We start from the raw sequence: 14,578 nt of genomic DNA on the forward strand, positions 1-14,578 counted from the left end.
TCCAAATTTTTTTAAAAATTACAATATGGACTAATTTCTCAATCACACAACAGAGAATGCTACCAGACAAAACCAGTAAGAAATAAGAACCTGTGGTTTTGTTTATAATCTCATTTATGTTCACCAGTTCCATCTCATACTCTCATACTCTACACTTCCCTTCACTGATCCCAGAACGACCAGGCTGCAGCAGAGACAGAAGAAGAACTGATCTGGAGAAAACCCACACAACAGAAAGTGTTTAGGGGCAAAGGTGTTTAGTTTCAATCCCTGTCTGTTTCCAGTTCCAAGCAAGTTCATGGCAGTGTGGACATCTCTGTCAACAGAAAAGGAACAAGTAGCACCAGCAATAGAGTAAGGGGAGGCAAGAGCCATTCTATGCCTTTAAAGCTGTTCCAGAATTCTCTGTTTTAAACTAACACTCTGATGGGGGAGTAAGGATAGCAAAAATTAAGAGAGCAAAATTTTCTCAGAAATAGTTATCAAAGTTTAATTTCTTTTATCAGCATCAAACCAAAAGAAGATTAACAACACCTTTATGAGCTACTTAAGTGTCATTTGGTGCAGAAATATGAAGCCAGAAATAGAAGCACAGAATTGTTTCTGTTGGAAAAGGCCTTTTAAGCTCTTACTAGGAAAGTTCACTGTTACAGGACAGCCTTATTTAGGTTTCTTTCCCCCTCAAAAGGGACGTCATGCTGCGAGCAGCAGGGTGGACCAACAGCATATCCAACAGGATGTCACATGAAGGTGTTTCTAAGCAATATCAAATCACAAATCTGGAATCCTTAAATCAAATAAAATTATCCTAAAATGGTGGATGAAGCAGTTTAGGGGGAAAAAAAAGGAAAAATAAATGAAGAAAGGAAAAAGGCACAAGGATACTACAAAAAGCTGAATGTGAGTGACATTAGGCATTAACACAGGAACAGAGGGTTTATGTGAGATGGAGCAGACACTGCAGACTCACTGGCTGTGCTGTTCTCTGGCAGATCTTGTGACAAAGGATGTGCTTCCTCCACATCAAGAATGTCTTTATCTAGGACATTTTGCTCATCCCTCAGCAGGATTTCTTAAATACAAAGCACATAATTTTAATCATTCTAAGCCTTAGTAGTCATGAAATAGCCTCATACAGCCTAATGTTAGTCCAGGTTAATACTCTGCAAAGAAAGCAAGCTCAGCTTCCACAGATGGCCATAAGTGGTACGGCTGTCTGCAGCAGCACACAAAAGAGGGGATTAGTCCCATGTTTGAGATTTCCACCTTTTTACCTTCTTTTTTTTTTTTTTAATATGGCCTTGATAATGTTAACAGGTATCAATCTGTAAGGTTTACATAAATGCTCGGAGCCATAATGATGTAGAAACTACTTTTCTGCCTTTGTTATTACAACAGAAAGGATAAAAATACTGCACTATTTCACCTGTGAAAATAGAAATTAAATTGTTACACATTAAGCATAAATGTAATGCCTATAATTCTAAAATAATGAAATACAGCCTTTAAACCAATTTGACTTGGCAGTGTCTAAGTAATCATAGACTTAGTGACAGGTAGCAAAAAATATTTATGAAAACAACAAATAGCATAGAATCTGTTTGACAACAATCGCTTTGGTGCTATCTTGACTCTTTTCCTGTAAGAATAAAAATATTTGGAAAGGAACTGATTCTGTTTGCCTTTGGCAAACCCTACCAATCATATCTGCAGCATCCTCCTCATCCCCAAAATGGTCATCCTGGAAGGAGTAAACATCTTCGTGCAGAACATCTTCGTGCAGCACAGATTTGTCTCGGCTGGTGCTGGCTGAGTTGGGATCGGCCACCAGACTGTTACTGCTCGTCAGGGCACTGCCGTCAAAGAGGCTCTGTCTCCTCAGCGCTTCTGCTTCTTCATCTGAGGAAACACACAATTCCTGATCCCTCATCTGTGTGGGTTTTGTAAACCCCAATGTATCAATTTCCTAATTTTCCAAGTAATTTTTAAAAGACTGCAAGACATCGCATACCTCAAATGGAATAAAGACTAAACAATGTTATCTAGGAAAAGCAGGAAATGTTTGATTTGGTTCTCAGTCTCTGACACCAAATGATATTGCTTACACAAAATTTTAAACCTAAGACAGTGTGATAGGCCAATCAGCAAAAGCATGAGACAAATGGACCTTTAATCACAGGTTTTTCACATGTGGAAATGGCTCACATAAAACACACTTCCCCTTATGAAATACTTCCAATTTCTCAGCTTCTCTCACCAAAGTTTCTATCACAGAGAAGTATACTGCTTTCATAATCCTCTGTAAGTGTGATTTCTTCAGCTCTGCTCTGATTCAAGGTAAAATGTTCAGCAACATCAATAGCTCTGATGAAAAAAATATAAAAATATAGAGTGAACTGAAACTCATTGAGCATTCGGCTGGAATGTCAAAACTTGTTTCTACACAGCCTTAAATCCTGACGTTTTATCACAAGCCCCCATATTTTTCCACTCCGGTACCTACCAGACCCTCATCAGAAGGCAACTCATTAGCGAAACATCTTTTAAATCGAATTACACAACTCTTTGGGCAGGTAGAAAAGGCACCTTTACAGAGTTAGCACACTGAGGCACTTGAATAAAGTGTATTATATTGCAGCTGTACTTACAAAATAATAATCCCATCATGATCCCATCAAACCATATTTATGAGGAGGAACAGAGCAACCCTCAGTGCAAATCTCTTGTCCTGGACTTTTGGGGCATCAGAGCCATCAGAAACATGACTTGGCCTCCTGGTTTTTATCAGTTTTCTACATTAATGCTGCTTTGTGCCAAAAAAGCCTAAGAAATATGCTGGCTTTTTCTCAGGAGCTAGGCTGACTATTGCTGATAAAACACCCCAGCCCCAGAGAGCAGTGGAGCAGAAACAAAATGAAGTTACCCAGTGGAACAGTGCAACACTGTGTGGGTTACTGGCCACATCTTTCAGGATTAATACTAATTTTTATCTCTTCTCTTGAGGTTCAGAAAGCTGTTTGTATCCTTCACTCAGACAATTTAAAATCCTGAAGTCTAAGTTCAAGACATTATTCCATTGTGAAGGTCTGTTGATTAAAGGACTGAGGAAAACTACCAAAGCACAACGCCTGTGGCTGTAGCCTTGTAAAGCTCAGAATTTAGGAGAATTCAGTTATTAAATCGAAACAACCCAACTGAGCCTGATCAGATAACACCAAGTATAACTTTTACTTCCAAAAATTCTAAAAGAATGAATAAAAACTGGGGAAGCATTTACTTTACATCTGGTAGTTGTGCTTCAAAATCATGAAATTCTTCAGGTAATGTAATGGACTGATAAGCAGCCTCAAAGTTCTCTTCTGGAAGGTCAAGAAGCCCTGAAATAAACAGACAACATAACAAAATAAGTATCAATAAAATAAAAGTAGTGTTCTCTCCCGAGTAGGTATAATAAGCCTATAAACCTGTCAGGAGGGGCTGCTGCCATTCTAAATCACAGAAAGGTAAAGCTTAGGCACTCAAAAGTGGAATTTCAGTTTCCATGTCCTTAAGATAATCTATTTCTTACAGATACATACAAAAGGGTCTGCTGCAACAGGACCTGAAATATTTAAGTACTTGTGCTGGTGAACAGCTGCTTTAAGTCCCTGGAAGGTTGTCCCAGCTGAGACTGGGAGACTCCAGCCAGAGTATTTCACAACACTGCAAATGAACCACTGTGTTTTCCTTTCCTCTGCTCTGTCTCCATAATACTGTTCTCCAGCATCAAATAATTATGTACTCAGATTGCCAATTACTTGGGTATCAGAGGGTCCTGGAAAATTTCACATGAGGAGGGACTTCTCAAGGTCATCCAACCCAACGATTTGTTTAGAACAGGGTTAATTTCAAAGTCAGATCACTTTTGACTATTTCTGTTGATGAAGATTTCACAGCATCCCTGAAAAGCCTCTTTCAGCATTTTACCACTTCTGAGATTATTCTCCCCCCTTCTGTCTAGGTAAAGTCTCTGTTGCAGCAGTGGTGACTGTTGTGTCCTCTTGAGCTGTGTGGTGCTCTCCAAGTTGCTATAGGATCTATCTCCAAAATAGCCACCAGTTGTGGCTGGCAGATTTCAGTTGCATATTAAGGAAAATTTCTTCACTAAAACGGTTTTCAAGCCCTGGCACAGCTGCCTAGGGTAATGCTGGAGTCACCCTGGAGGGATTTGAAAGACATGTGGTATTTGGGGACATGGCTTAGTGGTGGCCTTGGCAGTGCTGGGTGAACAGTTGGACTGGGTTTTGGAGGGATTTTCCAGCCTAAATGGTTCTGTGATTCTATAATTCTGTGATCATATCCTTGAGAATACTGCAGAGTAATTATTCACTATTTTGCAAACAGGCCAGGTCACAAAGCACATTAAAACTGGCAGTAGACATTGGTGTTCTCAGGCTTTTTTTTAGACAACAGTGCCTCCCATTTATTGCCTAAGTATAACAAACACAGCCTGTTGGAAAAGGCTCCAGTCATCTCAGCTCCCTTCTCCCTGTCTACATGGCTAGAGCTCAAAACACACTGTCAGGTCTGGCACTGACACTGTTAGACATGTTGTTGGTGTCATCAGAAATTAAAATTAATTATCTAGCAATGGAGGCTGAACTCAAGCATCTTCATGTAAGCCCACTTAAGATACTGCTTCTGTTAAGGGAGTAAAAGACCTGAAATAGCACTAAATTAAGCCAGACTAAACACCAGCAGTAGGTGCTAGCATGTTCGGTTTACTTTGGGGTCAGTAATGTGTATTTAACAGAAATATCTAAAAATTAACTTGTAAAATGAGAGTGGTACAGGACACAGATGAAAAAACACTGAATTTTGTGTATACCTGGACGAAAGGCTGTCTTCATCTTGGTCAGAGCTTCACTGCAGTCTCCCAAGAGGTACTTTGCTTTCCTATTGTAAATCCGCACCACCCCCAGGAGTAAGTGTCCAGAGGTTCGCAGAGCTATAGAAAACTGTGAGGATTTAAATTTAAGAAAAAAGTTGTTCAGGAGTTTGTGTGTTTGGCAAAATTAAAATACTACACAGAAGTAACAGAGTTCTCTACAAGAGACCAACACCTCCACCCCAGGACTCTCCAGGAGATCCCTCCTCATGCCACAGCCTACCTTTGGGGAGACGATTTGTTGTATGGTGGCCTCTAAATTGCACTCAAAGATATGTGCCTTGGTGAGCTTCTTCTCCCAGTGGGCAGCCAGCCAGATTTTGGCCAGCGGCCCCCGCTTGTTGATGAGCAAATGGACGTAGAACATGGTGCCTGGCCAAAGGTCTCAAGGCAGCCCTGACAAAATTCCCTGAGCTCTTCCCGTTGCAACAGGAGATAGGTCCTGGGGCACCAAGAGGGATTAGGGATTTAATGGAATCTGAGGAGATGGGGGACCCAATCGGGTGCTATGGGGAAGGGGGAATTTAGTGGGATCTGAGGGGATGGGGGGACACAACCAGGCACTGAAGGGGATGAGAGGATTTATGGGATCAGAGGGGACAGGGTACCCAGGCAGACATTGAGGGGATGTGAGGACTTAGTGGGATCCAGAAGGGCTGGGATCACCCGGCTGGGTGCTGAGGGAATGGGAGAACCCTGAGAGCACTGAGGGAATGAAAGGATTTAGCGGGACCCTCAGAGGGCGGGTGGGGGGGATTCGGCGGGATCCTTAGGGGATGGGTCAGGGTGGATTAATGGTGCCTGAGGGGACAGGGAGAACCAGCCAGGCCCTGCGGATTTAACAGGACCTGAGGGGATGAGGTGTCCAAGTCGCTGAGGGGACAGGGGGCCTGAGCAATGCCAGGAGGGACGTGTCGGATTTAGCGGGATCCTGAGGGATGGATGGGCACAGCCGGCCGCTGAGGGGCTCGGGGGGATGAGGAGCCCCGCTCGGCTCTGCGGGACCGAGGGGATCCGCAGGCGCGGAGGGGCTCGGCGGGATGAGGAGCCCCGCTCGGCTCTGCGGGACCGAGGGGATCCGCAGGCGCGGAGGGGCTCGGGGGGATGAGGAGCCCCGCTCGGCTCTGCGGGACCGAGGGGATCCGCAGGCGCGGAGGGGCTCGGCGGGGCGGGCGGACCCTCCTCAGGCCTCAGCCGAGCGCGGGAAGGCGCCGCGGGGGTTCCCCACACCGAGCCCGCCCTCGGAGCCGGTGCGGGCAGCGCCGGCCGAAAATCCGCGCCCAGCCGCCACAGCTCCGCACAGCCACGGAGCCCTCCTGCCGCTGGAAATGCCCCCTCCTTCCTGGGGCTCGCCAGCAATACCCACACGTGCCCGGGAACATGTTGTAGCACCCTTCATTTTGGGTTCATGAGAGTGGAGAGCAACCTCACTCTCCCCATCCATCTGTCCTTCTTCCTCTCCTCCCTTCCCCTCTTTTCTTCCCCTCCCCTTCTCCTCCCAATCGCTTTCACGCTTGACGTTCTAAGAGCCCGCTTGCAGACACCGCCCCATCTCTTTCTCTGCAGGTGAGCAGCTCCTGCGTGGCTCCAGACACGTCTGAGAAAACTCCCTCGGTGAAGGAAATTTGCAGAAGAAAACAAAAAAGCCAAACAGAAAAACAGAACCTCAGATTGGACCTCTGTGCAGGAGGGGAAAGCGAGAGGTGCACAGCCATCCATCGGTGTCAGCTCCAGCCACCCCTGAGAGAAGACAGTATGTTTGCACACTTAGGTGTCACCAGCCAGGAAAAAAAATAATTTGTCACCCTCTGCTTCGTGCTTTCCATGCTTTATATTCAGGCAGAAGAAGCGAGGCTCCCGTTGCTCCCAGGCACAGCCCGGAGCATCAGCTGTTGCCATATCACAAGGCACCTGAGGTTTTCCCTGTCTCCCTGGTGTTAGCTGAAGATAACAAGATCTTAATTATCGCCAAGAAAGTGCTGAGCCTCATCCCTGTACTGCTCTGCATCTGGTCATAGTGGCAAGCAGGACTCCAGCCCTCCAGCTGCCTTTGGGCTGGGGCTCAGACATTTGGGGAAGGAGAGGGATTTTTGCTATAAACCATCCTTGGAGTGGTGTATCCCCAGCAAGGACTTGGAGGAACCTCCCACGAGCCTCAGAGGAGGATCCACTGCTCTTCCAGGGCACCAAACCTGTCTGGGAGCTCCATGCCCTGCAAGAGGGGAACCACCCTCACTCATGCCCACTGTGCAGCTCCAGTCCTCCCCAGCACCAAGGCTCATGTCCAGCCCTGTGTGCCTTGCTGGTGGCAACAGCTCCCAGGAGCAGATTCCTGGATCAGAACCACCCCGCTCCCCACCCCCAATCCACAGGAGGACTGGGATGTTGTGTCTGGGGTACACAGGGACTGGCAGTGACAGGCAGGGAGGCTGTGATGTGCTGGACATCTCTGGTCCTCCCAAATTGCTGGATCTCTTGGTGATGTAGAGCCAACTCCTGAGTTGCCTGGCTGATTTTTCCCTGACCTCTGAGTCACCTTGAGCTGTGCTGGCTGCGAGCGCTCACTCTGCTATGGGATGCTGTGAATGCTAAGGAGGCAGGAATTAAACTTCACCTCGGTAGTGAGGCTGAATAGGGGTCAGCACTGCCAGTGGGCACCAGACAGCTGTGCACTCCCCAAAATTGAGCTGTACTGCACAGGGCTGTATTAGGGAACAGAGCCAGGTCCACAGCCTGTCTAGCTCCATCACATTCCTGCTCCTGCTGTCCTCTTTTGCCTGCCTGAGGCTCCCATTTGCTGTCCCTCTCATCCATGTTCAATCATTTAGTCTGCAGAGTGACATGTTCCCATCCCTGGTTCCCTGTCTGGCTCCTTCACCCTATTCCATCTTCCAGACTCCTTCCCTCCCTCCTCTTTCCCTTTCTTTCCAAGTTGTCTGTCTCTCCCCTCCAGCACTCCTGCAGTTTCATTGTGAATTTTGGCAGTGCTCCTTCTGACCTTGGCTGTCTCCCTCCTCTCTTTACTCCTGCACTGGCAGCACAGATCTTGACTGTCTCAGTTTCTCCTCCTCTTCTCTTAGTGCCAGCACCTTGGGGATGGAGTGGCCTTTGCCAGTCCCCATCCTCATGCTCACCCACTCAGGATCGGGCTGGGGAAGGTGTTTGGGCTACCTCAAGGTCCCTTCAAAGGCCTGGGGTCCTCTCCAGCTCCCATCCAGCAATGGCAGTGGGATCCTGGAGCAACACAATGCAAGCAGCAATTGCCAGCAGGACACATCCCTCCCCCTCATCCCTCACAGATGGCCTCTCGAGCATTGCTGTGGGATTGGGGTGCAGGAGCAGCCCCCCCGGGCAGCATGGAGCCCTGACCCCATGGGAGGCTCTGCCCTGTCCCTGTGTGAAGGCAGGTGGGAGCCACAGCATGAGTGCCTCTGGCTTCTGCCCCAAAAATCCCCATCCTGGCCGGACTCCTGGCCTTGGCATCCCTGGGTGCACGGACAGCCACAGGGCTTGGGTGCTTCAGAACAGAGGGCTTGACCACAGCTCTACTCAGGAGCAAACTGGTGGCAGTTCTGTCTTCCCAGGGAATTTGGTGATGGTGAGGCAGCAGATCTGCTCCTGCCCATCTGTTCACAGTGATATGCCAGCCTGCTCCAAATCCATCTTTTCCTGCTGATTTGGGACAATCTGTGTCCCATGACCTACTTGTCTCCAAGCATCTCCTGCCTTCCTGCGGAGTGGGTTGGTACTAAAGACTCTCTAAATGTAGTTAGCGTGTCAAGATGCACTTCCATTTATTTTTAATTCTGCTTCTTTCTCAGCCCACTTCTGGCTACATCTCTGGGGACACTTTGCTGGGAAGCCTCTGTGTTTCATAGAGTCACAAAGTCACAGAATGGTTTGGGTTGGAAGACACCTTAGAGATCATCTCGTTCCAAGCCCCATCCCATGGCAGCTCCATGCCCCTGCTGCAGGTCAAACACTGAGAGGTGCCATGTGCTGGTCTTGAGTGTTCCAGTCAGCATCATGGATAGACACTGCCTGGATAGGTGCTGAGCCTGGATCGTATTGCACTGTCCACCCTTCAGAAAACACAAACACACTTCTTTATTTGTGTGGCATGCTCTGAAACTCTCTGACCCTTTTTTACCCATTTTAGCTGTATCTGACTCCCTGCCCTGTCGTGACACAGGTGGCAAGAGACTCCCATCTGACATCTCCACACAGAGCAGTGGCCAGACACTATGGATAACGCATAGCCCACTGTAGCTGCAGAGGAATGCACTGTGTGCGGGGACAGGGTTCAGGACATGATGAGGACAGGGTGCAGGGCACAGGTGGCATCCCTGCAGTCCCAGTACAGAGGTCACCCAGCACCCACAGCACTGGGTGTGCTTGTGGAGATGCTGGAAGCATGTGAAGGTGTTGAAGGGAATGGCAAAGTGACGGACAAACCTTCCCAGCAGCTGTCAGCAGCCCACCCACTATTGCTTGGGAATGATATCCACATCTCCAGGCACTGCTCCAAATGTGGGAATAGACCACGTCGTATTAACAAACGAGGGAAAGTGTGTGGCTGCCAGCAGGTCACTTCTGGGGCACGTGCCTGGGTCTGGTGCCAGGTCAGGGAGAAGAAGAGTGCAGGCACTGACATGAATGCTCTGAGAAAAGTGGAATAAATAACTTGCGTGTGTGAGAGAGAGAGAGAGAGAAGGAGGGCATTATCCCACGGGACTGCAGTAGGATTGTGGTGGAACCGCAGGGGCCAGGAGCTCCTCTGTCCCAGGCTGGGGCATATCATACCTGGCTCAAACCCAGGTCAACTCCCACTTTCCCTGGGAATTTGGGACAGGCTGGGCAACATCCATATGGGACCTCTCCCTGCTATCTTTGACGCTAGGGATGCTCATGCTGCAGCCCCAGTGTCCCCAGCCCAGCTCCAGCTCGGGTCCCACAGGGGACTGCTGGTTGTGGGGGACACGTCCTCCAGGCAGACCCCACACAAAACCTCCCGTGCTGCTCTGTCCTCTCCAAAGCCCCTCCCCACGCGGTCTCCCGGGGACCCCTCGGGGGGTCCCGGCTCTGTCGAGAGGGGTGCACAGAGGGGTCTCTGCTGCCCAGGGTACGTGCACAGCAGGTGCCGGTGTGCACCCGGGCGTGTGCATGTGAGTGCATGTGTGTGCCTCCCGTACGTGTGTGTGTGTGCGTGTGCGTGCAGCGGCCGTGCGCGACCGCAGCTCGGGGCACCCACCGCCCGCCCCGCGGCGGCACCGGCACCTGCCCGGGGAGCCGGGGAGGCGGCGGGGGTAGGCAGCCCGACGCGGGGGACCGGGAGGAGAAGCGGGGCAGCTCGGTGCGGGCATCGGCGGGGAGGGCAGACCGAGCGGAGAAGCGGGAGCGGAGCCCGGTGCACGGAGCGGGGCCGCAGCCCGGTGCGGGAGCGGGGAACGGGAGGACAGAGAGACCCCGGCGGGAGAGGAGGGCCCGGTGAGGGGCAATTTAGTGGAGTCACAGGGACACAGGTCCCCACAGGGAGTTTCAGACAGAATCGAGAAGGTGGGTCGCGCAGTGGGAGACTGGTTTGGGAGGGGAGAGAGCCAGGTGGGACGACTCGGTTCGGAGAGGCAGGTGTCGGTTCAGGAAAGGGAAGCAGCCCGGTTTGGGGGTTGTCTCCGGGGAAGGGGGACAGTCCGGTCGGGGTCTCATCTCCGAAGGTTGCCCGGTTCGGCTAAGAGAGATCCCAGGAGGCGGAGCAGCCCGGTTCGGAGACCTGCGGGGTGGGGCTGGTCGCCCGGTCAGGGGAAGCGACTCCGGGAAGGGGAAGCATCCCGCCCTCGGGGTTCGGCTCTGTGGTTTGGGGAAGCATCCCGGTTCGGGGACCCGTCTCCGACCCAGAGGAGCATCCCGTCCCGCTTCGACCGCTCGCTCACCTTCGGCCGCGCAGGCCGGCGGCGGTTCCATGGCGTCCCCGCGGGCGGCGGAGCTGCGGAGCCCGGACGAGGCGGCGGCCGCGGGTGCGGGGGCTGGTGCGGGCGCGGGGGGGCCGGTGCCGGCGGGCCCGGGGCTGGCGCTGGCGCTGGGCTGCGCCCTGGGCGGCGCGGCGCTGGTGGTGCTGGCGGGGGCCGTTCCGCGGGCGGCGCGGCCCGACCCCGCGGTGCCGGCGCGGCAGATGGAGCGGCTGGAGGCTCGGGCAGCCCGGCTCCGCGCCCGCCTCGACCGCTGCACCGTGGCCGGGCTGGCGCTGCTGGCCCTGGGCGGGCTCCTGCTCGCCGCCCTGCTGCTGGCCGCCGCCGCCGCTCGCCGCCGCGCCCGGGCCGCCCGCCGCACCGGTGGCACCTATGGTTCGGTACGGCTGCGGCTGCGGAGGTTATCAGCTGAAGGGACGCGGGCGCTGCTCGAGAGCCAGCTGAGCCCCCCACCCCAGCCCCCCGAGGGGCCCGGCTCCTAGCTGTGCAAACCCCAGGGACCCCCCGCCACTGGCAGAAACGGGGTCCCCTTGCTGCACTCCAACACTGATACCATTGGGTGAAACTTCGCCTACACCAGCCTTCAGCCACCATTCTCACCTCCTTGAACCTTTCTTGAATGGTGCTCTGACCCAACAGCACCGGACTGATGAGGCTTTAGGGTATTCCACCAGACTGCATGGCCCTGGCCTGGGTTGTTCCCCACCACCAGCACTGGGACCGCATGGTCTTGGGACCTTTGGGACCTCCTGTCAGCTCCTCAGCACCTTCCTGGATGGGATCCTGCCACCAGCATCATGGCAGGGGCACAGTCAAGGCAGCCATGGGATTTCTGTGCCATGGTTGGTTGCAGCTTGGACTGGATGTGAGGCTGAGCTCCTTCTCACAGCCAGGACCTGACTGCTGTTCCCTACAGATCAATTTCTGCCATCAGTTACTGTTTGTAGCAATAGTTTCTGTAAAACTCTGGCACAGAGCTGGTGCTCGCACTGCTTTGGGCAGAAGAGGAGGCAGCAAGCCTGCCCATCACCTGTGGGGTGAGGTCCAGCCCCCTGCCAACCCCCAGCCCTCACACCTCACCAGCTTCTTTCTGCACAGCAGGACAAAGGCCAGGACACACGCCTGCACCGTGCCAAGCATCCCACTACCACCAGCAGCCCTGGAATGGCCTCCTCAAAAACTATGGTGCTCTGAACAGAGAAAGTGGATGATTCTCAGTGCCTCGAGGTGACGTGGTGGCCGTGTCCCATGCTGGCCTGGCAGTGCTGCTGCTGGGGTGTCCCCACGCTGGCCTTTCTGCTGATTCAAGGGCCTTTGTCTGTGGTGTGAAGGCAAAATTGCATCTCGGGAATTAAACATGAAGCGTCATTAAAGCACAATGTTCTGTGGAAAGAGAAATGGGTATGAGCAGTGTGCTGGGAAAGGGAAATAATTATCCTACTGGAAAACACAGACCCACAAAAGATGCTGTTTATCATGAACTGCCACCAGTTTTCAATCCATCCCATAAGCCTTCAGACATTCTCAGGCAGGGACAAATCCCTCCAGACAGCCTGACACAAAGAAAAGTGATTTTTACATCTGGTTGCCTTTGTTGGGTTTTATTCCAGGGCTTCTAGTGTCTCCTCGTATGCTGGGAATGGTGTCCTCTGACCTATGTTTCCGTATAATGCTTCACAGATGATTCTTCCCACTGCTGTGAAGTGCCACATGACTCTCTCCCTGTCACCATATCACCAGCCATGCTCTGTATTTATTGTAGGATCCCAGGAAACAACTGTGAATCACCTCACACCTGCAATCCTGGCACACAGGTTTTCCTGGGATGAAACCACGCTTCGAGTGAAATGGGTGGCTGTGCCCCACTGTCCCCAAACAAGCATTGTCTGTCCCCAACAGCCCTGGGACAAATGGCTTCAATCAGAGCCTGAAGGGCCAAATGAAAGGTCCAAGGAGAGCAGGGGAGACAAATGTCATTGTGGCTGTCACACAGGGGCTCTGGGGTGGAGGAGGGGGTGATGCTGTGGGAGGGAGGGAGGGGAGAGAAGGAAGGAAAGGGAAGAAGAGAAAAAGGGGAGAAAGGGGGAGCTCTGAGTCTTCCCAAGCAAGGCTTTGCCCTGAGAAGGCAGATGTCCCTCCTGCAACTCAGTGCTGGCCCTGCATTTCTGGATTAGTAAAATAAACCCGCTAGATGGAGAAATCAACCACATCCCTTTTTTGTTGCTTTAAATAAGATGGAAGGAGTGTTTTCAGGATGAAAAGCTGAGCGTGGTGAAGGTTACAGCTGTTAAGCACCTGCTGTATGTGAGCACAAGAAATACTCCCATGGATTAGGCCATGAGGCTGCTCAAGAGACTGCAGGAAGGAGCTGTTACTGCTTTTGTCAGCACGTTGCTGGACTGTGTCTTGAATCCCTGCAGGACTGGGGGAAGCCTCTATATGGAGAGAGATATATTTACAATGAACAAAGGAACAGCACCATTAAAGAAAATTCTCTACTGAGAAATGGAATGTGATCTTGTACACAACCTCCCCTAGGCTGAGGTGGAGGGTGGCTGTGCCAGAGAGACATGGAGCTGTTTGACCTGGCTGTCCCTTCATCACTCTGGCAGGCACTGGGAAAGAGGCACTAGTATGTGGTGCTTAATGTGCAGGGGAGTAGCAGGAAGCAATCCAGAATATTTCAGAATGCTGAGAAAAGTCTGGCAGGGAAAGGCTGATGCTGTGCAGCCTAAGTGGAAGGAGGGTCAATGGCTCTCCAGTCCCCCAGTGCTGGTGTTTTGGGGGTGTCTTTCTTTGTGCTGGGGTGAGCAAAGCAAGCAGGGAGGGCCCGGTGTGCCTTTCCCAGTTCCATATAACGGGGCTGCTTTGTTTTCCTGCTGGGCCACACACACGACTTCCCTGTACCCAGGATCCAAGGGATGTAGCACCGGCTGCAGGGTAATTAGCAACGCCGGGGGTTCTGCCATCCCATCGGGAGCATGCAGGCAGGTGCTGTGGGCTGGGCGGGCTGGCAGATGGCCTGAAGGACTCTCTGGGGATCCTGAGCCATTACCAATAAGCCAGTGCCTCTCTTCAAACGTGTAGTGGAAGTGCTGCTGCTGGAGGAGGGAGGCTGAGCCTGTGCCAAGACCGCACACCCAGCCCCAGCCACTCCTCACAGCCTCCCCATAAAAATTAACACGGGGTGTGTTACTGTGCTGCCGTGCATGTTAATGTTTCCTGTCGCTTAGGGCAGAAACAGCAGGGACAGGGACACATGACTGAGGGCCTGAACTGTCCCTCCTGCTGAAGGGAAACCTGGCCCTTGCAGCCACTGTGGAACAAACCCACAATGGGGGTGGCTGCCCCCCAGCCATTCTCAGGGAATGGGGCTTGTGCTGGCCACAAGCCCTACAGATGGAATAAGGAATGTGCTTGGGATCACTGGTCCTCAAGAGCCACCTCTGCCATGCTCCAGCTCCTTTGGTGGCACCCAAGCCAGCTGTGGGGATGGTCTCCTGTTCCCACTATCCTGTGACATGGAGAGGAGGATCCTTGTCTTGTTTTACCCATCCTTTCTGGAGAGTGGATGGCTCGGCCCTGGGATCCCAGAAGCTCAGGCAAAGGCCTGCAGCAGACACTTGTCCCCTTTGGAACCCACTCCCCTCCTCTGCCACCTGTTTCCCAGCTGCACAACACCACG

The 14,578-nt window shown here is 52.0% G+C and overlaps 1 protein-coding gene across 1 annotated transcript in view; it reads right to left on the minus strand.

The window, feature by feature from the left end:
- RAD21L1 (RAD21 cohesin complex component like 1) overlaps positions 1 to 5,959 on the minus strand; it is a 12,250-nt gene extending 6,291 nt beyond the window's left edge. The window contains exons 1-6 of the mRNA XM_031506560.2: positions 5,151 to 5,959; positions 4,868 to 4,997; positions 3,278 to 3,377; positions 2,258 to 2,364; positions 1,699 to 1,899; positions 971 to 1,072 (exon numbers count right to left, since the gene is read on the minus strand). Coding sequence (XP_031362420.2) covers positions 971 to 1,072; positions 1,699 to 1,899; positions 2,258 to 2,364; positions 3,278 to 3,377; positions 4,868 to 4,997; positions 5,151 to 5,294 — 784 coding nt within the window. The 5' untranslated portion in view covers positions 5,295 to 5,959. The remainder of the gene's footprint in view (positions 1 to 970; positions 1,073 to 1,698; positions 1,900 to 2,257; positions 2,365 to 3,277; positions 3,378 to 4,867; positions 4,998 to 5,150) is intronic.
- Positions 5,960 to 14,578: the final 8,619 nt, after the last annotated feature.

This window comes from Lonchura striata, chromosome 17 (genome assembly GCF_046129695.1).
Source record: "Lonchura striata isolate bLonStr1 chromosome 17, bLonStr1.mat, whole genome shotgun sequence".
NCBI classification, from domain to species: Eukaryota; Metazoa; Chordata; class Aves; order Passeriformes; family Estrildidae; genus Lonchura; species Lonchura striata.